Source organism: Suricata suricatta, chromosome X, assembly GCF_006229205.1.
Source record: "Suricata suricatta isolate VVHF042 chromosome X, meerkat_22Aug2017_6uvM2_HiC, whole genome shotgun sequence".
Taxonomy (NCBI): Eukaryota; Metazoa; Chordata; class Mammalia; order Carnivora; family Herpestidae; genus Suricata; species Suricata suricatta.
In genome coordinates this window covers 108,350,946-108,377,144 of record NC_043717.1, presented here as the reverse complement: position 1 = coordinate 108,377,144, position 26,199 = coordinate 108,350,946, and the positions used below count along the sequence as shown (strand labels likewise).

Sequence of the window (26,199 nt, the reverse complement as noted above, 5' to 3'; positions counted from 1 at the left end):
AAAAAAAATAAAATTTTTAAATAAAAAAAAGTAAAACTGAAATCAAATGTCCAATAATAAAGGTAAATACTTAATAGTAATAAAAGTAAATACTTGATAGTAATAAAGGCAAAATCCCTCTGCTGAGCTTCAGGCTTTCCTTCCAACTTTCAGCTGGACACCACTCTGTGGCTCCCCTTGGATAGCCACAGTTCATCTTGTCCCAAATCACACTGAATTCACCACCACCATCAGCCTTTCAACAGACATTTGTGACTGACTGAGACTTGAAACCTTCAGCTTCTGGCCTCCAATGTGGCTTGGCACTCGAGCTCTACCTGAAGAGCATGTTTAGGCTCATTCTCCCTGTACACAGCTTCCTGCCAAGTTTTCAAAGTCATAGGGTAAAGTCCAGACTTTAGTGCACCCCCTGCACTAGAATGCACACTACCTGAGGGAAGGCATCAGGATCTGTGTTGTGATGCACTGCATCCCCACACAAAACTAGCTCCTGGAAAGCACTGATACACACATTGATGAATGAAAGGAAGGAAGAGATGGAGGGAAAGGTAAGAAAACATAAAGGTTAGACATTAGTGCTGTTCGGAGGAATCTCAGAAGACTGAGCTCAGAAATGGAAACTGCTAGTAGGAAGACTCACTCCAGTGGGGCTTCCTGGAAAGCTTATGAATCCTTCCAAGGGACCAGGTATCCCAACTTCTTTTATAGTCCAGGCCATCGTGGCCTCAGATTCCAGTTAACATCAGTCATATTTTTCTGTCATGATTAGGAAGGGAATTCTTTCATGACTGGCAGTCTCGAAAGCTGGGCTCCAAGTATTGGCAGAAGCTAGTGCCTCAGATATTCAATTCTAGCCATTACAGCAGACAAGGTCCTAGGCTGCAGGCAAAGAATGGTACCAAGAGGTTATTCATGTGCATCACAGGTGGCAGGGAGGTCGGAGCAAGCAAGTAAGAGAGCAGGGAGGAAAGCAGGCAGGACAACAGTGACAATGAGAACCAAGAAGAAGCTAGAATCTGGGGATGCAGGGGCTGCTTTTCAATCATTCAGTAGCTACCATGTGCTAAGTACTTGACCTAAGTTAATTCATTTAATCCTCACAATCTGACAAGTCTGATACTATTATTATCCCCACTGCACAGACTCATACCTAAGCAATCTGGCTCCAAAAGCATACTCAGCTACAGGGCCAGCCTGGGAGGTGAACAGAACCAAGAAGTCAGGCATGAGTACCAAGAGAAGAATTAGGTCAGAACTGCACCATGCACTGTAGGCTCTTGTGGAGCTGAAGTTTCAGTGACCCTTTGTGCCCCAGGCATGGAGGGACGGCTGAAAGGGGGGTCCAGCTATGGCAAAGGAGAACTAGCAGGAGCTGTGATTGGACAACCCCAAGCTGGAGGTGGAGTAAGTACCTGGCAGGCAGTGAATCCTTGATGATTATCCACTTTTGGCTATCAGTCACCCTGAGGTCAGGCTCCAGCATGGCTTCTTTATGAAACAGGTGCTTAAGAATTATTTTTCATATGAATAAAATCTCCATAAGGATACACAGAAGACAGGGCTTTGCACAAGGTGTTTAGTAGGTCAGCACAGTTGGCCATTTGTTTGACAATGGGTTGCGGCCTCTAGTGTGGACACCATGGCATCAGAAACTTGCCATGGTTGGGTTTCTTTTGCCAAGACATACTTCATTTCTTTACAAACATGGGGCTAGGGCAGTATATCTGACATCAGCCACATTAATTTCATACCCAGGGGAGGGAGGCTCTTCTTAGGACAGGCTGGACCTGAGAGATAGTAGTTCATATCCCCAACACCTATTGTCCTCACTGAGAAGACCCTTCTGTGCACCACATCCCCAGGTGCCCATGGACCATCTCTATCTCCTGGGGGCAGTCACTGGGCCCTGGACTCAACATGTCTCAATCTGACATGACCTTCTGAACCCAGCCCCAACTCTCATCTCCCCAGTGCCTTGTCCTGGGAAAGCCACCTTTCTCCACAGGTTCTTAGTCCAGAAAGTGCTAAGAATCATCCTTGGTATGCCCCACCCCATCCATAAATCCTGTTGGTTCTACTGCTGAAATCTTCCTTCAGTACCTTCTTTCTTGTCCAGCCTGACTGCTGTTGACTTTGGCCTGGCCTCAACCCTTGTCACAGCCTTCTGACTCTGCTTCATCGCCTCCAGACCCACAGCCTTACCTCATCTCTACCTTCCACACTACTAGAGTGAGTTCAGTAAGTCTATACCAGGGTCTGTCTGTCATTCCTGCTTCTAAAACCCATGGCATGGAGAGATGCCCTCACCTTTTCAAAGCAGGGACTTGCTTTTATGTTTAATCATTAATCCCAAAAGCCTAGCCCAGTGATAAGCACATATGTATTTGGGAACTGAATGAATGAATGAACTTGCACTTTCCCAAATCTATATCTTGTTTCATACTCACTTTTCTCCACTTTATTTGTATCGTAAACTTATCATGTCCTTACAGTCTTATTGTCTATCCCTCACAAGATAGTAACTTCCACATGAGTGAGGACATGGTGTGCCTTGTTCCCTGCATTATCTCAGGGCTAAGGACACTGTTGAGTACTTATTGAATGGATAGACGAATCATCTACATGACAAATTCCAAACTGCATTTGGGCATTCAAATCTCTTCTGGATTTCACCAGACCCATTTTTGTAGCCTCATCTCTTATGGGACCATCTCATGTTGGAGCCTGGTGGGGTGTGGCCAGGTTTGGTCCTGGCAGTTTTGAGACCACCATGGTGCCTAAGTGTGAAACAAGTATATACCCTATCAGCCACAGTTGGGGCTCAACTCAAAGCACACATGCCCAGTCCAGGAACTCAATGTCACTCCCTCTAGGGAAGGCAGCCACCATCCTGGAGGTCTCACCTCACAAGTGGTCCTAAAGGCTCTTCTCTGCCAACAGCAGGGTCAGGACACTGGCAGGAAATCTAGACACAAGGCCACCCCTACATTAGCTGCCTCTTATGGCCAGAGGCCAACATGGATGGAGCTGACACTTCCTGGTCTGGGGTCAAGCTGAGATAAAGGATAAGCTCAGCTGAGAGGCCAAAACGGAGAGCCTGTCCCTGTGTTAGGCCTGGCTCTGGAAACTTTTCTCATTCAGAAGCTCCAAAAACTTCAGTGCAGATGCATTTGCCTAAATTACAGAAGGTCTAGCTCCCAAAGCCTAAGAGGCATGCACTGGGCACTCTCCCTCAAGGCTCTTCTGAAGAAGCCAGAGTGAACTCAAAGGGCTGAAAGCAAAGGCTGCAATCCCAGTAGGGTTTCCGAAAGAAGCATTACATAACCCATACCCCTACCTCCATGGCTCCTCATATGCAGAGAGCCGTGGAGCTCCAAGTTGCGTACTCCCCATGCTCTGAGGCTGGGCACACAGAAATGCCCTGGGCTAGGCAGGCAGTGGAGGCACGTGTAGGAGCTAAGACCCACAAGATTCTCCTTTTTTCCCACAAAACCCTGTCTGGCCAAGCAGCCCCTCAGCCCCTCAGCCCCTCAGCCCCTCTACTTCAAGCCTCCTCTAGCCACCCTCTTCCACTGTCCTAGAAGAGAACAAAGACTCAGCTGCCCATGGCACTCGGTGTCTCCATACTCCTAGAGCCCCCAGGATTTTATTCAGCTGCTTTGATAAGGGAGAATGGTTCTTCACACGGCCACTTTACCTCAGCTCCCTGGGAAGACCAATCACATGAAAGCCCATGTCAAGAAAGGCTCTAGGACCTGCACACTTTCATGGGCTCCTGCCCCTACCGCATTAAAGCCACCAGTCTTGGACACAAGAAGGTGTCAGTCCTTGATCAGTGGCTCCTTCAACCCAAAGCAAGCCCCTTTCCTTACCAGTCAGATGGCTTCAGAGGAAGGCTGTCCCCTGGCCACACTCAGCATCCGTTGGTTCGCCTGTGAAGCCTCCAATCAGAGATAAGAACTTGGGGAGTCATCCGTACCTGAAGCCAGCAGTGACCTCCTAGTGCTCCTAGTCCCAGGACAGTGGGGTCCTTTAACCCCCACCCAACTTGCCGCCTCCCAGTCAGAGAGCTTCCCCACCCTCCCTGACACCAACAGGGGAGGCTGGCAGTGGTCCAGAGGAGCCCATGCTCACAGTTGCAGCAAGCTCAAGACCCTGTCTCAGTGACACCTGCCCACTGGAGAAGCTACTGGGCCTGCTGCTTGGATGTGTGTCCCTGTCACTGTGGGCCTTGTACACCTCAGGCTATAAGCAGAAGAGGGCTGAATGCTGTTCTGCCTGGCTGTGGAAGTTGCTTGTCTTCCCTGACCTAGGAGGCAGCCCCTCCCAAGCTCCCTTAGGAGCCCTCCCTTACATGCATCGCTCAGGGCTTTGTGTCTGGGGACTCAAAGCTGCCAGCTCACTGGTCCCATGCACCTGCCTCCCGGCCTTGGTCACCGTCCTGGCCAGACTACCTCACTAGATGGCAAGCCAAGGAGAAACCAGGAAAGCAGAAGAGATTCCTGGGGTGGGGCAAGGTTGGAGAGGAACCCATTACTTTTTCTCCACAGCTCTCTGAACTGGAACTCTAATAGGGACCGTGGCTGGGGAAGTGAAAGAAGGCAAGAACCCTTGGGTGGCAAGTCATTAACTCCTTTTTAAGAGGCTGGGATTTCAGCCTGCCACCAGGTACAACAGAGCTCCCTCCATGCACTTCACATCTCCCTCTCCACATGCCCACCTTCCTCTGCCACTCTTCCCCAGCTACTAAGATGACAACCTGAGACAGAAAAACTGGAATATTGAGTTTCAGGTTTTTCCAGGGCTGGCAGGGGTTTAGGGGCCAGCCCAGTGGGGCAAGCATGACTAGAGGCTTACAGTTTTACTTACCTGTACACACAGCTGGGGAACTACCCCATCTTTCAGTGGGTTGCATGGGGTGGCTTATATGAGATCATGTGACAAGGCTCAGGACATATAAAAGTATTCATATCTGCGTGTGACAGTGAGAGTTTGCAAGGAAGCACAGCAAGCTGACCATGGAAGTTAGTTCTATAGAGGGGCTTAAAATTGTGGGACAAAGGGATTTGTTACCTATACCTATAATGTTTGCATTTTTCAAGAGGATATCAAGCAGAACTTGTGTATTTTTTAAATGTAATGTACTGGCACATAGTAGGTGCAGCAAAGAAAGTACTGGTCAGAATTGACTTACTTTTATGCCAAAGGCTTTTCCACAGGGGGCATGTCCTAAAGACCAGACTTGTATGAACAAGTCTATGCAGGTCCTCCTTTCAGAAGGCAAGCAGGCCAGAAATACTCTCCAGGGACCCTGGTCAGAGGCCATCCTACCAGACCTTTACTTCTACTAGATTCTAGGGATACAAACTGCAATGGAAGTAGTGCATTCCTTCTAGCAGCTCCTGATGCAGTGTGGGGACTAGCTATGTACTCCTCTAATGCAAAGCCTGGGCAGCCCATAAGAAGTTTCACAGAGGAACGATAAATAGTACACTCCGCAAGAACCCCCTCCCTCACATCGAAGTATGAATGAGTCTCTCCCCCTCCTCCGCTTGCCCAAGAAGAAATTCAAGCCTTGCGAGATGGGTTGGGCTAGTGCTGGGTAAGGCCTGAGCAGCTTTGCAAGGAAACAACTTCAAGTGAGCAGATGCTCCTGATGGATTATAGTCAGAGGGCCTGGTAGGAGGGGCCAACCCTACAATAGGGTCCATCACAGAAATCTGCAGAAGAACCCACTGCCTGTCTCCAAGGCTGACATGGAGACCAGCCTGGGAAGCTTTGGCTCCAGTTCCCCTCTGGAGACCTCTGTAGACGGAGTGGGCAGGCAGGACTGGTAACAGCCAAGCCATGACACTACAAGGCAACATAGGGAGGCCGGCCAGGGCATAAGCAAGTTTTCCACCTTAGCTTACCTAGCCCAGGAAGCATTTCTCCAGGGGGCTGCCACACTGTTTGCATCTTAGCTAAATTGCTCCCAAGGGTAAACCTTTGTTTCACAACATATTTTCAGCCAGACTTCTTTTGCAAACATGTCAGTGTCTGCTCACACAGACATGCACACCCACGTCCCAAGGTACAGATGTTGCCCCAGTCCACAACACCTTTCTCTTCCTCTGAGACTTTTAGCATGGTCGGCTGGAATAGAAGAAAGGGGTGGCTTTCAAAGAGCCACTGAATGGCAGATTCCCTGGCATCCTTAACTCCAGGCCTCAGTATTCTTCTTGGCTGGCCTTCCATGCCTTCAAATGCAGTGGGGATTTTGGCCTTGTGGCTGTTCCCCTTAATAATTCCCTATACCTTGGGGCCTGGTCTGTCCTGAGGCTGTGGGGAGGGAACTGGTGGCCTGCAAATAATTCCCCCAGCTTTACTCTTAGCCATCAGATGATTCTTGGGCTCCAGGGTACATTTGGAGGAGGTACAGAGGCTCCAGCTTGTCCCCAGGCCTCTTGGATTTCCCAACTAGAAGCATTTGTTTCCAGAGCAGAAGCCCTCTCCCCACTTCACAGAGGGCTTTCTTCTGGCACCCAATTCCTCTCTCTACTTTGAGACCAAAGAGGGAAGCTCCCGATTGTTTCTTCATTAAGTGTTCTTATCTCCACTTTCAGCAGGGCCCAGACCCCAGTGGCCACATGTACAGTATCTATCAGGGCTGATAAGAGGTCCCTGAGAGTCAAGAGTAGAAGAATCCTCTCATTTTATGGGGACCACTGAGCACCAGAGATGACTGGGTCAGGGGCAAAGCAGGCTCATGACTCAAGTCTCTCGCTTTTATTCCCTCCTTCTTTCTGTCCCTCTCCCACTCTTTCATCCTCTTTCTTATCTCTCTCTCCCTCTCTCTCTCTTTCTATCTCTCCCTCACACACTCATATAGTCATGTTTATTTTATGTCTAATGACTAACATACTCTCTTACCTTTGTAGATGGAGAAGTCTTGACAGATTTGGGGGATTTGGAAAAGTCCAGTTAGCCACTAAAGCCAATGAGAATCTTCTGGGTTTCTGACCCCCAAGACATGTGTATTTATCCCTTGGACCCAGAGAAAGGGGCAACAGCTCTTCCCAAGGTTTCCTGCACCTGAGCACAACTGGTTTCTTATCCGATCAGGCCAAGTCCCATTGCCCTACCAGCAATCCACCTTGTCTGAGGTGAGCTTCATGGGGCCGTGGACATTGGACAGAAGGGTTCAAGATCCCTCTATGTGGCCTCACATCTAGTCTCCAGAGCTGAGTTAAGGCCTTGCCCCCAGCAAGTCTGTATGAGACTGGCAGACCCCTAGGCTGGCACACAGGAGAACCCATTCTACCCCCAGCCCTGTCCCAATATTATTGGATGACCCAAGACCATGTTCTCCCTTTCCAGGACTCAATTTCCTCCTGGACAAATGAAAAAGTTTCTGGTTTCTTCCAGATTTCTTCTGATTGAGTCCCTTCAGTGCCTGACCTAGACAAGCTGCTGCAGAACTACTTCCCCACAAGCACTCACCAGCATGAACCTAACAGAAAGGACTTTGCCAATTCCTGCCCCTAAGCAGGCTCTCTGCCTGGGTGGGAAACCTAGGAGAGGAGGGGGAGAAGGGGGAAGAGGGTACTGGGACCCCTTGGGTGTGGCATCAGCCCAGTCCTTGCAACAGTGACTTTATCCAGACATGCTGTTCCTACATGAATCCTGGATGTAAGAAGTTCAGCCGCCAGAGTTTGCTGCTATCGGTGGACTTTTATTGAGCATGTTCTCTATGCAAAGCCTTGTCTACAACTTGGGAGAAAACTGGGAAGACACAGACAGCCAAGCCCTGGCCACATAAGATGGAAGAGAATGACTGTGAGGGCACAGAGGTAAGGTTCAGCGCTGATATGGTCACCATGGAGTTGTCATGCAGGAAGCATCTGCCAGGAAGTGTTGTTGTGGGGACCAGATGCCACCCTCCTCACCCTCCAGTGTTGCTCTACCTCCCAGCAGCCAGGGACTCCCCCAGGCAAGGGGTGTAACCAGAGTTGGAAAATAATGCTGAGAGCTGTAGGGAAATGAAGGAGGATGGGCAAGGGTGGCCCAGGGAGAAAAGGGAAGAAGAAGAAGAAGAAGAAGAAGAAGAAGAAGAAGAAGAAGAAGGAGGAGGAGGAGGAGGAGGAAAAGAGGGCTCAGGTAGCATGAGGCATCACTGGCGTATCCACAGCCACAGGTTGGTGACACAGGCCAACACCACCATCGTGAAGAACAGAGCTTCCCTGTGGTGCCAGGTGGCACCCTGTTCCTCCAGGGCTCGCAGATGGCAGGTGATCACATGCAGCTGTAGAGACCAGAAGGCTAATGAGTGAGAAGCCCATGGTTCCTGGGGAAGGCCATGGTTCACTACTAGGGAAAGTATGAACTTAGTACAGAAAGGGGATTTGCTGCCCTTTGGAAGGCCAAAGTGCCTCTGGGCAAGAACCAGACAGAACAACTAAAACCAGGGGACTGGGGTGGGCCCATGGGACAGATGTCCAGGTTGTTTGTGTTCACAGGCCCAGCCACCTTGCCTGTCCGTTGGTGTTCGCTCAGTTGTCTGAAAGAATCCAGCCCATCCCAACTGTGCTGGGGGAGGTGGGGAGGGGCATTTTGGTCCTGGGGCAGGCTGGCATGAGAGCAGTAGCAGCACCAGACTGAGGACTCCAGGATGTATGACACTCAGGGTCCAGAGACAGCCACCAGGGAAGATGCCCCTCCAGGTCCAGGGCTGCTGTGGTCTCTTCTTGAGAAGACAGCCCTTTCTCCAGATCTTTTAGCATCATTCTTTCTGCACAGACTTCTAGCCTTTTCTGTTGCTTCTTGGTCTTCCTTTTTGCTTCTCCTAGTCCCTTCCCACATATCAGGAAGAGAAGCAGGGCTGAGGCTGTCATGAAGATAGGTCACTAGAGGCCTGAGCCCTGGGAGTGAAGGAAGGGGAGTGTGACCTGACCTCTGCTGATAGACATTAGGATGACTTCAAAGGGGGTGGTCTTGTTGCTTTTGAACCCCACTTGCCCCAAGATACCATGATCCTGCTTCCACCAAGTAGGTGGGTCCATGGCAGAGGAGATGCTCACCTGCCTTCTCATAACTTCCATCTCTAGTTCATTTAGGTTTTCCAGGCCAATCTCTGCCACCATATCTGCCTCTGCGTTGCTTGGAAATAAGAAAAGATAAAGGGTCAGAATTACTGTGGTCCTGGGCCAAGCCTGGCAGGGAGCACAGGAAGGCCATGAAGGCAAGCAGGTAAAGTCAGAGGCTTTTCTGGACAATGACTCTATCATCCTTGAGTCCTTCCCTTCCTTCATAAGAATGCCCTGGGACCTCAGGTTGCTCAAAGTCCCTGAGTGGGCAAGAGGCCAGGAGGATCAGGGGCTATGCTTAGGAGGCCACAGAGCCTCAACATTCCAAGCATGGCCAGCTACTCACAATACCCTCCAGGTTAGTGTTCTTGCCAGCCCATCTGGCCCACCACAGTCCTTGCCCAAAGATTACCAGTTTTCTTTCTGTGGGGTCCTTGGGATCTTTCTTACCGCTCATAATGGAACCTTCTGCTTTGGAAACCACCAGGATGCTCCTGGGGATTGGCATCACCTTGGCCCGGTTCTTTCAACACTCTGGGTATTGACAGCTGGGGCCCCTAAAGAAGAGGAATGGTCAGCAAAAGTAGTCTACTCAGTCTCAGCTGAGCAGCTGCCCCACACTGCCCAAGAACAATGGTGTGCCCTATCAGGAGTCACGTGGTGCCTGATCCTTTAGAATCAGAGGCTGGTAGTTTCAGACACTAGAGAAACCTGAGAATCCCACAAGTTGGCTAATTGCCACCACTTCAACCTACACCATGCTCCTCAGTAGCTTCTGACTATCCAGGTTGTGGGGAAGGAAGAACAATGGCAAGGATCCCCATCCTCTGCCAGCACTGTCACATAGAGACATCAGCTGAGTCCAAGAGGAGAATGGGAAACCTCAATTTTAAAGCCAAGGAAACTGAAGCCAGTCAAGTTACTGCACTTCCCAGGAACGCACAATAAGTGTTGGAGCTAAAAATAGAAACCCAGTCACTAGAATACCTCTTTCTCCTTGTGAACACAGCCATTCCATGGGCTTTCATTTTTATCCATCTGTCAGTGACTCCCTGGAGTGGATGTCTCTGACCAAGAGCTCTGGGTCTCGGGTATCTTGTGCCTTGAAGAGCCAGTGTGGTTTAGAGGAACAAAACATTCAAGACCCACCTGGGTTCAAATCACAACTCCAGGTTTCCAGAGCAAGATGAAAAATTACACAAGGTATGTTGTTTAACACATGTCACATGTCAGGGACCATGCCATGCTCTAAGCCGTTACCAACATCAAGTCATTATATCCTTATCAGGACCCTTCAAAACAGGTATTATTATCATTCCATTTTGAAAGATTGGAAAACTAAGACACAGAGAGGTCACATTATTTGTCCAGAGGTTGAGGTCTTAACCATGACTAGGATGCCTCTCATATTTGACACCACTTCCCCTTCAGACGTCATAAAGTGAAAGTGAAGACAGCAAAATAGTATAAACTTGTAAGAAAGAAGATAACATGAAAGGCAACAGGTGATAAGAGAAATCAACAAGACTGCAGCATTCAAAAAGTGTTGAGAACAAACCAAGGGAAGTGGGCCTTATGGTTCAGAAGCAAATGTGGAGCAGTGAGTCAGGGAGTCCCCCTTCTGCCAGTGGCCAGAGAGGACCTAGATCTCTGGGGACAGGGACACTGGAGTGGGCTCAAGGGCCCATCAGGGGATGTAGGGGGACAGGGGTCTTGGCTGAAGGTCTATAAATGGAACAGCCATACAGCCCTCTCACCCAACATGGCTGTCAGCCAGGCACTTCCCCCTCAACCTCAAACCTGAGCTAAATGAATGGGGGAGGCGAGGAAGAGTGGTGATTGTGCCACAAAGCACAACCCTCTCCATTCTGGCATTTACAGGTGTCCTTTGCACAGTCCATCTTCTAAAGTAGAACTTAATGTCTCTCAGATCTCACCAAGACACAAAGTTCTGGGTTGGCTCTATTTCTCTCACTCTTTTTTTATGGTTATATTTGCCTCACTCTTAATGAGAAATAGACAACCAAGGCTTGCCTATCACCTGAGAAATATCTGGAGCCCTCCTATGTTCTTCAGAACAACAGTAAACCGCAATGTGGAACAATTTCTGTATAAAATATTTTCATAGGACTTGGCCTCCATACTCAATTTGTTGTATTAATGCAAAATTTCTCATTCTCAGAAGTGTACACAGATATTGGTATGTCTTTTTGTCTGAACAGTACTTGACAGTCATACCACTATTTGATTTTCCTCTTCATCTTCTTCTTGAGATACCTCAAAAATAGCATGAACCTGACAGTATTGTCAAGAAAATCCAAAGACTATAAAGTGGAATTTGATTGAGAGTTTCTCCTAGAACAATTTCCACAACATCACCTTGATTTTCCTACAGACTGGGATCAGAAGGACAGAAAGTTGTTTTGAGAGATTTGAAAGCACATAAGGATGAGAAAGTGGTGGCTGAGGTCTTTTTTAGATACCACTTTGTTTTTGACACATAAATATAGAAGAATTAATGTGACAATAGCTACAGGCCAATGATAGCCTACTGTGGGTTGCTCATCCTAAAGCCTAACTGTTCAAAAACAGTTGTCTTGTTGCTTTTCTGTTTTGAATTTTGGAAACTCCCCGTTTAGAATTATATGCATTGTAAAACATGATATTTTATTTCAATTTGATAGAGATTAAGAAAATCTGTGAACTTCACAAGTCCTAGATTCCTTCTACTATTTCAAAAAGTGTTATTTTTATTTTCATGAAGTTTTCAAGGCACACTACTTTTCACCCCCAAATCAGGAGAACAGTATTTTTACTTTTTTTGTCCTTTCATGTTGTGGTTCTTTCAGAAGTGGGCACAATTCCATTCATTTTTTCTTTGTTTTGCTCAAAAGTAAATAATAAATAGAATTGATATATTCTTTAATTCTAAATGCCTAATTTCTAAATTCAATATGGCTTTTTTTTTCTTTAAAGTACTCCTGTGGTCCTAATAGGTAACTGTAATTAATCCAGAGTTTATAACCCCCAGTATCCGCCCCCCATGACCACCCCATTCTGTCTCAGTCTTAAAGGCATGAGTGGCTTGCTGGAGCCTGACCTGCTTGAGCAACTTGATGTGGTTTTTCCCTTTGGACAAAAGAAGCCAATTCAATATTTCTGGCTTATTTTCATTCCCAGGAGGTCTCTGAGAACTCTTTTTTCTTTATACTTTGGCAGTGGAATCATTTGGGCATTTCATTTTAACTCATTCCCTAAAACAGGGAGGCCTCTCTCCTCTCTAACCTTGTTGCCTTACCCCCACTAACCTCTGCAACACTGTAACAACCATAGTGATTGGCTAACAGAACCCACATAGAACTATCAGACTCAAGTGATTGCCTACAATCATCAGGTCTTCCTCCTCTCCAAAATGAGTGCACTTTTCCAGTACCCTTTGCAACAATATGGTACCATTTTTTTTCTCGAACATTCCCTCACCCAGAATGAATGTAGCTTAAAAGATCAGCTACATAACAATGAAACTCAGGTGGTTTTTTAGAACATTGAGTCTCCCTCCCTCTCTAACCTAGTTGTCTTTTCCCAGTAACCTTTGCAACACTATAAAAACCATTTTAGTAAAACTTTCCCTCACCCACAGTGAACATAGCTTTAAACAACTGGCTACAGAACTTGAGACTCATATGATTCCTTCCACCAGTCATGTTCCTTCCTCTGCAACTGGATTGTCTTTTCCCAGTAACCTTTGCAACAGCATAGCAACCGTGTATCTAAAACATTCCCTCACCCACCAGTGAATATAACTTCAAGGACTGGTACAGAATGAGATATTCCCTAGAACATTCAGGTATCTCTCCCCTCCAAACTGCTTTTTCCCAGTATCTGTAACTGTATAACTGACATTTTTTTCTGGAACATTCCTTAACTTACATTAAATGTAGCTTAAAGAATTGACTACAGAACAGTTAGATTCAATTGATTGGATTTCCTAACAGCCAGGGAGCATAGAAACCTCACTTGCCTTACTTTGTCCCACTCATGAGTTATGTTTTTTAAATATGTCTGTGTATATATATATATATATACATATATATGTATATATATACTATGAAACATATATTTATATAGACAAATTTATAAAATTGACATCGAAATTTATTTACTTTTTATTTATAGAGGAAAGTGTCATTTCACACACACTAGAGTTTTGCAAAGTAAAGTAAGCATGTAGTCCCCAAGTAATATGTCAGGTGTTCTGCACTACCAAGTTTGAACTCCCAGCCTACCAAAGGCTATCCTGATCTCTTATTGGACCTCCCTGACTTCATTGCCTGACTAGCACATGAGCTTTCTCCCCTCTCCCCAAATCAACATCTGGCTTTACTCAACCTACCACTGTCAGGCTGGAGCTCCTACAGCCAGTATTCCCAACCCCATCCCAGCCACTGCATGCCAAGACCTCCACACAGTACCATTTTCTTGGCCCGGATGTCAGTCTTATTCCAAACTGATTGGCCTGAAGCAGAGCAATCAGCCTTTGAATCCAATTTTTGTCACCGCTGAGAGGCACCCAGGGACTGGGATCCATGCTCCATCATTTCTAGGAAGAAGAACATAGGTCCCAGGAACACCCATAGAGGCAGTACCAAGGCTTCCTGGGCACAAGACACACTAGAAAGAGGACAGGGTCCCACATCTTGTTAGGAATAATTCAACACTCATTCACTGTTGTCTACTGACAGATCCCAGGCCTCAGTCTGTTCATCTGTTCAAAAGTTTAGCAAGAATTTACTGGGGGCCAGGCTCTGGACTAGGTTACTGGAGGGAGAGCAATGATCAAGAGAGAAGATTGCAGCAATCAAGTAACTTACTGTGTCTGCACAGAGGGAGTGATGGGGCAAAACAGAAAATAATCCATCAGTGTAGATTCAGATGAGGGATATATTCTCCCAAAATGATAAAAAAACAGAGCAACATGACAGAAGGAAGGGACTACTTTTAGAAAAGTCAGAAACAACATTGAGGCAGAGACCTGAAAAAGAAAAAAAGATCCCAACCATGGAAACTCTAGGGAAAGAGTATCCCAGGCACAGAGAACAGCAAGTACAATGGCTGTGAGGAAGAACCCACCTTGGGGTGTTATGAGGACAAGAATAAATGAAATATGTTGAGGTGGTAACCTTGACTGGCATTTGTGGATTACATAAAGGAGTATGGATTTTACTCTAAAAGAGAAGAGACATTGAAGGGTTAGAAGAGAGAACTGATCTGATTGATCTTATAAATTGAGCCCTCTGGATGCTTTGTTTTAGACACAGGGGTAGCTTGGACCACACATATTGGTCCCTATGGGCTGCAAAATGATCACATAATCAATTCCTTCCCCCCCCCAGCTTTTCTGTCACTCAAACCACAAATACATGTATATGTACACCAAGGCACAGACACACACATAGCCACACATACATGTAAACACATACATGCATATATATGAGTCTGCCCAGCTGTATACACAGCTTCCCCACCACAAGTGCACAGGTGAAGACACATAAGGAAAGGGACATTACAGGGTCTCCTCACCTGCTGTCACCAGATGCTGTTGGCTTTGCACCCAGCTTCCAGGAAACAGTGCTTCAGCCATGGATGTTTCCATCTCCTCCTTGATGCTATAGGGGCCTCCTGCCGTTGCAGCCAGTTTTTCACTTTTAAACTATGGATACACAGGAAGCAGGGCACAAGAGTCACTTGGAAAATCAACTCTTCAAGTGGTAGGAGCTCAAAGAAGATATATCTAGATATGGGGGTAGAGTCAGACTCCCTCACTGGGCTCAGGGCTTGGACCCAGCACCTTCTGTTCTTGCTGTATCTTGTTGGCTGGGTTCACAACCTTCTCCCTGCTAGTCTGTAAGCAACTTAGGAGCAGAGATAAGTGTCAGAAGCTTTGCCTGTGAGAACTACCCTGGCTCTCAGGTCACCCATTGAGGGTCCAACCTCCATCATCTAAACAGATGCAGGTACTGGCATGGGAGCTCAGAGCCAGTCAGTAGACAAAGCATGGTTATATCCCAAGCTTGGCATGATTTCTGCAAGCCAAACTCTGGCTAGTAATCCAGGCCACAACACCCTTCAAAACACATCCTCTGCAAAACACACCTTGTCTCCCACGGTCTGGAGTTCCCAGGCAAGGGAGATGGTCTTTTGATGCCCTGGGTCAGCCTGGGAAGGGACCATAAGAACCAAGGGGGATAAGGCAGGAAAGAAGGGAGCTGCTTGCAGCCACTGGAGGCCCTATCACCCGCAGACCTGGAGTCCCTTGTCTAAGTCCAAATTCTCCCTCAGCTTCCCTACTGATTAGACCACTGTGAAGGTCAAGTTTACTTGTTTACTGGGGTAATCTATAGTTCTCAGTTATTTTGTCAAATGCTAGTCTACGTGCTGCTGTGAAAGTATTTTGTAGTTGTGGTTAACATCTACATTCTGTGGACTTTAAGTAAAAGGAACCCTCGTGCATGGTAGTTATGTAAATTGGTAAAGGTGGGAATGTAAATTGGTAAATGTAAACAGAATTGAGTTTCCTCAAAAAATTAAAAGTAGAAATATCATAAGATCCAATAATTCTCCCCCTAGGTGTTTACCCAGAGAAAATGAAACCAAACAACAACCAAAAAAATGAAAACACTAATTTGAAATGATATATGCACCCCTATGTTTATTGCAGCATTGTTTAAAATAATTAAATTATGAAAGTGACCTAAGTGTCCACCAATAGGAATATTGGATATTGAATAAGGAAGATGTGGCTTATAGGCTTTCAGTTACAAAATTAGTAAGTCATGGGAATAAAAGGCACAGCATGAAGAATGTTGTCAGTGGTACTGTAATACCATTGTGTGGTGACAGATGGTAGCTACATTTGTTCTGAGAATAGCATATAGAATAAACTTGTTGAATCACTATGTTGTACATCAGAAACTAATGTAACATTATGTGTCAACTATACTCTGATTTTTTTTAAAAAAAGGGTTTTTTCTTTTAAAATTTTTTTAAATACTTTATTGTCAAATTGGTTTCCATATAACATCCAGTGTTCTTCCCCACAAGTGCCCTCCTCCATTAACACCGCCTCCCTTCCCCCTCCCCCTCCCCCTTAAACCCTCGGTTCATTTTCAGTATTCAATAGTCTCTCAGGTTTTGCATCCCTGTCTTTCCCCAACTCTCTCTCCCTCCTTCTCCTCCCCATGGTCCTCCATCACATTTCTCCTGTTAGACCTATGAGTGACAACATATGGTATCTGTCCTTCTCTGCCTGACTTATTTCACTTAGCATAACACCCTCGAGTTCCATTTATGTTGCTAAAAATGGCCAGACTTCATTCTTTCTCATTGCCATGTAGTACTCCATTGTGTATATATACCACATCTTCTTGATCCACTCATCAGGTGATGGACATTTAGGCTCTTTCCATGATTTGGCTATTGTAGAAAGTGCCGCTATGATCATTGGGGTATCTGTATCTAGCCCATGATTAAATTCCCTCTGTAACATCTTAAGAGCAGTTCTCTCAACCACTTGTATTCCATTTGTATGTCCATTTGAGGTTCCTCAAAAAACTATCAATAGAACTCCCCTATGACCCAGCAATAGCACTGCTAGGGATTTACCCAAGGGATACAGAAGTGCTGATGCATAAGGACACATGTACCCCGATGTTCATAGCAGCACTGTCAACAATGGAGTACTATATGGCAATGAGAAAGAATGAAATCTGGCCATTTGTAGCAAAGTGGATGGACCTTGAGAGCATCATGTTAAGCGAAATAAGTCAGGTAGAGAAGGACAGATGCCATATGTTTACACTCATAGGTCTAACAGGACAAACCTAATGGAAGACCATGGGCAGGGGAAGGAGGAAAGAGAGTTGGGGAGAGAGAGGGACGCAAAACCTGAAAGACTATTGAATACTGAAAACGAACCAAGGGTTAAAGGGGAAGGGGAAGCGGGGAGGGGGAAAAGTGGTGGTGGTAATGGAGGAGGGCACTTGTGGGCAAGAGCACGAGGTATTATATGGAAACCAATTTGACAGTAAACTATTTAAATAAATAAATAAATAAATAAATACATAAATACATAAATACATAAATAAAAGACTGAAGTATCTCTCCCTGACTAAGATTCTCATGTGCAGGCCTGTACTAGCCTTGCTAGTCCCACAATGGCAGGAGCCAATTTCTTAAAATAAATCTCCATACACATACACATATGCATATGCATATACTTACACATACATACTATATCGTATTGGTTCCTTTTCTCTGGAGAACCCTTACAGATACAACACCAAAGGTGAAACTTGGATCTTGCAAACAGCCCTAGAGTCCCTGTGGGAAGATGAGGCTATTTGTGAAAGGAACCAAGCACAGCTGGGTCCAGGAGGGAGGAAGAGGAGAAAGAAGAAAGGAGGAAGAAAAAAGGTAAGAGAGAAAAGAGAGGGACTGGAACTTGCTTAGAGAGGATGGCATGGTCTGGGCTGCCTGTCCCCCTCCCTGGCCCCATCTGTCCAGCACTGGGACTAAGCTCTTTGGAACAAAGCTGACATGGGCCCTGCCTGCATTCCTGAGAGCCCTGAGGAAGCACATCCCAGATCCAGTGTAGCAGCTGCAATGAAATCTGAGCTTTCTGGAAGGCCACCTTAGGAGCAGAGAAGTGTGCTCTGTGGGACTCAGGAGCCTGGGAAGCAGGAACCATGAGCTTCTGTCTGGCCAGGGTTCAAATGCCAGATGAATCTGAATTTTAAATAAATAAACAAAAAATGTTTAATGTAAGTACACTCTATGCAACATTTGAGACAAACTTATACTAAAAATTTATTCACGGTTTATCTGGCACTCACATTTGACTGGGAATCCTTTATTTTATATCTGGGAACCCTATGCCCTGCCCATCTTTACCATGTTCTCAAGATTTGACCTTGAGCAAGTCTTTCATTTCTTTGGGCCTCAATCTCCCCACTGGACAGTGGAGTTAACAATCCCCTCCTTACAGTGCGGGAGGGACTAGATGGTGAGAACGCTAATAAAACCTTGCACTCTTGGCCTCAGGTCAGATTAGTCAGATTAGTCTCCAAGTGTCAACAGTTGGGGTTTCCTGGGAAGTAAGACACTGGGCCCAGGTCGGTGCAGAGGCCCTGCCCCCTGGTGGCAAAGGAACCCACCACCTAAAGCCAAGCAATAGGGTAGTGAGAATTCCTTACCAATCCCTGTGCTTCCAATGCCACCCCAAAACCTTAACATTTCACCATCTTAGCATGCCTACCGCTCTTGGAATGAGCACCACAGATGGCTAGGTAGTGGGGTAAACAATTTGCTGTTGTGATTTTGGATTTGTCCCTTAGCATAGTTTTCTAGCATGCTAACCTTTTCTATCCAACATCATCTTTTCCTTCTGAAATTGCCCCAAACTCTCACTCCAAACACTCTGAAAAAACCCTACTGGCTAGTGTGCCAGCCTTGGGGGTCTGAAGACCTAGAGCATCTGTAGAGCACATTCCAAGCCTTATTAAGGCCAGGAAGATGGCCTGTGGCTCATGTAGTTGGTGGGTTACAGAGACCTAGAATGTAGTGGAAGGTTCCCAGAGAAAAAGACCAGAGAGCCCAAAACTCTATCCACCTCAGAGATTAGAGCAATCCCTTTGGAAATGGGAAGGAGGTCTAGAGAACATCTGGCTGAGATGTATATATATGTTTGCAGTGTTTTACACAAATGAGATCATACATTTGAGGTATGTGCAGTTCTGCAGTTTCCTTTTTTTTTTTTTTGTAAATACATGACACATAGTAGGGAAGCCCTTATAAAAGCTTAAAAGAAAAACACACAGAAATGTGTAACCATACATGTATACATTTACATGAAAGGAAGGCCAAGGGATTCTTGTCTGTCTATCACTCTTTCTCTTTTTTTTTAAGGGTTTCATGGACTTTTCCCCCAGTTTTACTGAGAAATATGTAATTTACTTTTTAAGTGCCCATTGTGTCTTGGGGCTCGCCCCTGTCAGAACAAATCTCCTTCATATCCTTTAAACATAGCTTTTGGTGTACAGCTGAGCCCCTGCTTTTTGACCTGCTCATGTACATTTTGGGTGTCTAGAGCTTTTCATGTCACCTTTATACAGAATAAACGGTGAGCACTCCTGGACATTCCACTTTGCAGATATGTGTAAATCTTTTTTTGTAGAGCGGGTGCCTAGAAGTGGAATTGTGGTCTTCTAGGGCATGTGGGTTGACAATGTTTACAAATATTGACCAGTATTGTCAACGCCCCTCCTAAGAGACTGCACCAAGTAGGACTTCAGTATGGAGAAGAAAGTTCCATTTTCTTCATGGCCTTTTCAAGAAAAGATATTAGGAAACTTTCCAAAATGCATAATTATGATGGGCAGAAAATGATCCCTCTCTCATTGTTGCTTTAATTTATATAGCTTTAATTATGAATAAACCAGAGAAATTTCTCATATGCTTATTGATCTTATGTATTTCTTTTCTGTCTGCTGGAGGGCTTGGATCTTTATTAAAATAAGAGCTGTTTTATTAACAAAGTGGATGGGGATGCAATTTCCCCCTCCCTTCAAGCTAAGCATCTCCAAAGAAAACATATCATAGTTTTCCCTAAAGGTGATCATGAGTACAGAGCCTCCACTGGGAGCCAAACAAATCCAGTTAATTGCATCCAAGTTTGTGCTGAAATCTAGAGGACATCCAGCCAACCTGCCCTCAACACACACACAGAGCAGGTATCTAACTCAGGCTCTTGCCCACCTGTCTGCCTTCGTCTTCTGTCCACCTGTCTCTTTACCTGCCTGACCACCTGCCTCCACTAATGTCTTCCAACCATTAACCTCTTGCAACAGTTCAGCTAGCTGTGCACATGACTCAGATTCCAAAAAAGTGGCGATCAGGAAGTCCCGTGTGTTGCCTGCTTGCACCTCCCTTGCAAACAACAGTTAAGGGTAGCAGGAACCTAGGCCCAGGGTCAGTACATTAGGGAGTAATCCTAGCTCTGACACTGGAGTATATTAGGCAAGTTGTTTCCCATGCTCTTAGCTTCTGTTTATCAATCTCGCGTGGAAGATTGGGCTAAAATCCAGTTTTAAACTATGTTTTATGGTTTCAAGGAGGTGTGTTGGGACTACCTGGGCTTCAGGCTCAACTCTAGCCTCTCTTCACATGGAGCAGCCCTGCTTTTATCATTTTCTTACATTGGGGTTTTATGAAAGAGACCAATCAAAGCCAATGGTTGCAATGGTCTGCTGCAACCCAACTCTGCTCAGAGCCCAGTTTCAGGCAGCTATAGGCCCAACTCAAAGCTGGAAACCCTGATTTGGGCTGCAAACCCAGATCCTAGGCATCTGGAAGCTTCCTCTCCACTTGCTAATGAAAGTTATGTACCTGTAAACAATTTTTCTTCCTGCTCCTGGAAGCATCTGACACTGATGTCATCCCTGGACCACCAGGGCCCTCTCCAACCCAAAGGGAAAAGGAAGAGGAACTAGCAGAGCCTTGTAGCTGTCCCTGCATTCCTTAAAGAGACAGGAAGGACAGAGAGGCAAACTGCAGAGACTGTAGCTAGCCCAGGAAATGAGGATAACCTCATAAGCAGAGAGAGGGACTCATTCCACCCAGTGGGACATGGCCAGTAGCAGGTTACTGGAAGCACTTTGATTTCCAAATGTGGGTTCCTCTCATTCTGTATGACTATTTGAAATCAAGACTGAGTGGGTGCCAGGCCCTGAGACTAGGGACAAATTTCTCATTCTCATGGGGCTCATTCTTAGAGGGCAGATAGAAACAAGCAGACAGGCAGGAAGTCCATGTGTCTGTGGGGACAGTGGCAGGGGCTTGTTTCTGTGGCGCTCCTGTCCTTAATCTTAGCACACTCTGCCTTCCTGGAAGTGTGATGGGTGTTCCCTTGAGCTCTGCCAACCTAAGAGGAAGAGACTGACCATTGTCCACAGCACTGACAGCCTCTGACTTCACACCTCCAGAACAGCTCTCCTGAGGGGACTTGGACAGGGTAGAGATGTTGACCACTTCCCCCAAACTCTGTCCAGTCTGGAGGGAGCAGCCCCAGCAGAAGTGGGTTAAAGACATTGACACAGAGCCATAGCCCAAACTGACAAGCCTGCATCTCAGCGCTTACAGTCCTCTCTGTGGCCCCTGAAGTTTTCCCTGTTGGAACAATATGCCTGATGAAAGGAAACCCAGAACTGCCCTGTGCATGTGGGACAGAGTAGCACCAAAGAGCAAAGACTGGGAAGCTTGCCTTCTGGCTCCTGGTGTTGCCAGCAGCTGTGTCTGCTGTTGCTCCTTCCTTCTCCCTGTCTCTCTGCTGACCTGAGAATCCCTTGCTCCAAGAGCTGACAGCATATTTGGAAACTTGGAGGTGGGGCTTAGTCATCTGCCAAACACTCATCTTTGCCCCATGTACAGGGACACCTTGAAGGGATGGGTGGGAAAGGACCTCTTTCCTGATCCCCAGAGAGAGGGTCAGACAAGGTGACCTCACATGGGCTGCGGCCTTGCCTGCAAACTTTCCTGTGGTGTGACTTCTCAGATTGAATGCATCTGCTTTCAGTTGTTTCCATGTCCAGTGACTGAAATGTGATGTGCATGTAAAATTCGGGAAGATCAGAAGCCAAAGGACAATGGCCAGCAATAATGTAGAGGTGGAAAAATGGTGCAAAGTCTTAGACAAAGTCTTGACTAGCTCAAAAGCACAATCAAGAGCTGCTCCTCTGAGCTAGAGAAAGAGGTGGAGGAGAGGAGAAACTCAAGATGAGAACCATAAGCCTGAGAAGCTGCATCTTTTTTCAGACAAGCAGATACTGCTCCCAGTATCCCCCATTTTACATATGGAGAAGCTGGGCTCAGTGCAATTACCACTTAGCGATTCAGTGGCAGGGCTTAGATGCAAACCTATGTCTTTATACTGGTGATCCAGGGTATTTGGTAGAACAGGAGGAGGTCCCAGGGAGGAACTGGATCAAGAGAGCCTCAGCACACATCCTCAAGCCCCATCCGACATTGACCTGCCCTTCACTCTAAATTAGACACAGCCAGCCAGGCAGGTCCTCACACAAAGGGCACAGACCAGTGAGGATGGGTGGACCAGAGCCCAGGCTCTGAGGTCCAACTTTCCTCTCCCCACAACTCCTTGGGGTTAGTGTCCTAGCTTCTCAGTTAGTAGCAATGTGCCTCAGTGGTCCTCTCAAAAAAAAAGGTAGGCTAGGAGTCATAGAATATGAAGCACTCAGCTCCTAGCAGAGTTAACACTTGAAGCCTGGCTGCTGGGATTCTCACAGAGGCTGCAAAGTCCCCTGTTTGCTCATTACAAAAGATGAGCTAGCAAAAAAAAAAAAAATGGCTGGCAGTCTTGCTAGCAAGGCTGGTGGCTCCCTGTGTTTACACTCCTCTCCAGCTTTATCACATCTTTCCCAGCACGGGGATATTGCTTCCATGAGGGCAGAGACCTTGTCAGCCACACTCACCACTGTCTCCTATGCACTGAGCACAAGGCCAGCCTCATGGCAGTGCTCATTAAGCACTCGTTGAATTAAAATGACCTGAATATTATTTAAAAAAAAGCATTCCCTTGGTGTGTTGTCTCATTTGTGTTACTGTCCTTTCTCAACTCTTTGAAACTGTTGCCCCCACCATGCACACTGTCTCTACTCTTTGATCTCCCTGATGTTCCTGTCCTCATTCTAGTCTGGCTTTCTCATTCACAACTCAACTGAAACCTCTTGGTAGCTTGATCCAGTGATCTCCCTTTACTCTTCATCTCACTTGACTTTTTGGAAGTATTTCATATCATTATCCTCTTTTTCCTTTTAGAAACACTCCACCCTCCTTGGTTTCTAGAACTGTGCACCCACACAGTTTTTCCCTGGCCTATCTGGCCTCTCTTGTAGCCCACTGGTTACACACCCAAGACTTATCATCTTTAAAAAAAAAAAAACATCTTTAGATGGTAAAGTAAAAAGAACTTTGGTAAGCAGAATAACACCCCCCAAAGATATCCACTTCTTAATTTCCAGATACTAGGAATATATCAGTTTTCATGGCAGAGGTTGAAGATACTTCCAAAAATAGGAAGTTTGGGGGACCTGGGTGGCTCAGTCAGTTGGGCAGCAGACTTTGGCTCAGGTCATGATCTCACAGTTTGTGAGTTCGAGCCTCATGTCGGGCTCTGTGCTGACAGCTCAGAGCCTGGAGCCTGCTTCTGATTCTGTGTCTCCCTGTCTCTCTGACTGTCTCCTGCTCACGCTCTGTGTGTGTGTGTCTCTCTCTCTCAAAAACAAATAAACATTAAAAAAATTTTAAAAACAGGAAGTTTGTCTCAGATTATCAGTGTATCCAGTATAATCACATGGATCTATGAACATGGAAGAGTGACTAAGAATAAAAAAAAATGTCACAGTAATGGGAAAAAGACTCAACTGAGTATCATTTTTTTCAATTGCTTATGTTGGATTCTTTCTTCATTCACATAAAGTTTCATTCAGTTTAATTGTACCAATAGCTTTGGTTATGTTTATGATCTTTATGGTAACTTGAGCCTAATCTTCCCTCTTTAGTCCCCTCCACATACTCCATACCACATACTCCACATGCTCCCCCAACCTCTGCTTCGTCTGCTATGACCCTTTCCTGTGAATTGTCCTGCCATCTACCCCACAGTCTGAGCCTCCAAGCCTCAGTCATCTGGGACTTCTTCTCACCTCTCCCAACCAGTCATTATGCATAGCCCTGTCCCACCTGTGATCATTAATTTTATCTGCCACCTTGACTGGGTGCCTAAGCTAAACCTTGTTTCTGTTTCTGGGTATGTCCTTGAGGTGTTTCTAGATGAAATCAACATTTGAATCAGTGGACTCAGTAAACAGATGGCCGTCCTCAGTATGAGGAAACATCACACAATCCATTAAGGGCTTCAATGGAACAAAAAGCAGAAGGGTGAATTTCCTTGCTAGGTGTGTTTCTTCTCTCTCTCTCTCTCTCTCTCTCTCTCTCTCTCTCTCTCTCTCTCTCTTTCCCTCTCTCTTTCCCTCTCTCTGTCACTCTTTCCCTCTATTTCCCTTCCTCTCTGCCTCCTGCCCTCTCTTTTTCTGTCTCTCCCTCTCTCTCTTTTGCTCTCCCTATCTGAGTACTTCAGCTGACACTTTGGACCCTTTCTGAACTCTGTCTCAATAAACTCTCTTATGGGTTCTCTGGTTCTCAGGCCTTTGGACTCAGTCTTGAACTTTACCAATAACTTTCCTGAGTCCCAGCTTGTAGAGCGCAGATTGTGGTAACTCTTGGCCTCCATAATTGCAATTGCATTAAGCAATTCCCCATAATAAATCAATCTCTAGATAGATAGATGATAGATAGACATAACAGATACAGAGATAGATATAGATTAAGAAGATGTGATATATAGATATATATGTGTGTATACATATGCATACATACACACAATGGAATATTACTCAGCCATAAAAAAGAATGAAATCTTGCCATTTGCAATAATGTGGATGGAGCTAGAGTGTATTATGGTGAAATAAGTTATTCAGAGAAAGACAAATACTATATCATTTCACTCATATGTGGAATTTAAGAAGTGAAAAAATACAAGCAAAGGGGAAAAAGAGAGAGACAAACCAAGAATCAGACTATTAATTATACAGAACAAGCTGAGGATCACCAGAGGGGAGGTGGGTGGGGGATGGGTGACATTGGTGATGGGGATTAAGGAGTGCACTTGTGATAAGCACTGGGTGTTGTACAGAAGTGTCAAATCACTATATTGTACACATGAAACTAATATAACACTGTTTGTTAACTAATGTGAATTAAGATAAAAACTTAAAAAACAGATGAAGGACAGTTGCTCGCAGACTCAATTCACAGCTATGGCTGAGACACCAAGTGTTGCTCCAGGTATGCAGTGCCTCCATAACATGTCACTGAAAAACAAATGTTGAAGGATGACCCTATTGTCTCTTCTGCCCTATTTTTGTAAAAGCAAAAATATTCTGATTTCTTTCATTTAGTGAAAACAAGTAGTAATGTAGGTCTTTCGTAAAAGTAAAGTGGTGTAATCTCATCATGCACAAGGATTTCCCCTTATGATACCCTGGCTTTCTGTTTTTTTAAAATCTTGATGGCCTTGCTAGACTCTAGGGATCTTCACATGCCATTCCTCTGCCTGGTTCAATTGTCTTTAATGCTCTTTGCCCAACTGATTCTTACTCATCCTTCGAATATTAGGTTGAGCATATGGCTTCCTCAGGAAAGCTTTTTCTGGCAGCCCTTAGTCCCAGGCCCCTGGACTTCCCTGAGCAGAAAATTTGACATGCTTCATTGCTATCACTTGTCTAATGCCTCCCCCACAAAACTAGGCCCAGAGCTCCAGAAATATAAGACCTAGCATGTTACTGCACTCCCTACTGGAGCCCCATGGCCTTGCTTGAAGCAGGAACACCACCAGCTTGTGGAACATCATGTTCTGCCAGCACTTACCCCTGTATGCCCTTGTCAGTCCCAGGATTCAGGAGTGCTGGGACTGACCAGTCCACCCACTGGGCTGCTATGATTTAGTGTAACCAGTTTGATATGAAGTGTTACCCAGCCTGTATTTTTACAGCTCATAAAGACTGGTGAAACTGAATTCATCACAGTTTGAGCTCCTTAGAGAAATTACTTAAAGTCACTGCTACTGTTGATGCTGGCCTTGACATTTGTAAAAACAACATATTTTGTTGATAAAAAATCTGAGGGGGGCAGAAAAATTCTGTCTACTTTCAGGCTTTTGGTTCTCACATCACTCTCCACAGAAGAACCCTGGGAAAACTATTCTGAAGCCCACTTCTCTCCCAATCCCACCTCCCTTGTTGGCACCTTTGACAACCATTCCAGGCCTGTCCATTTGTGACAGTGAAGAAACTGTTTTGGGGACTGGTTTGAGACTGACAAGGTGCCCCAGTCTTGATATCCACTCCCAAGCTTTTCAGAGTATGTGTGATGTGCTCAAGGTTGGAATAAGGAACAACAAAGACTCTCCATGCCACAAGCAGAATGTTATGGGCTGAATTGTGTC

At 45.7% G+C, this 26,199-nt stretch overlaps 1 protein-coding gene across 1 annotated transcript; it reads right to left on the bottom strand.

Annotated features, from left to right (window-relative positions):
• Positions 1–8,152: 8,152 nt before the first annotated feature.
• FATE1 (fetal and adult testis expressed 1) lies at positions 8,153–24,426 on the bottom strand. Its single transcript, XM_029929717.1, is given in 8 exon segments — positions 8,153–8,284; positions 9,060–9,138; positions 9,516–9,622; positions 13,538–13,665; positions 14,646–14,775; positions 20,508–20,638; positions 21,062–21,170; positions 24,367–24,426. Coding segments are annotated over 8 exon segments (876 nt in total).
• Between the last annotated feature and the right edge of the window lie 1,773 nt (positions 24,427–26,199).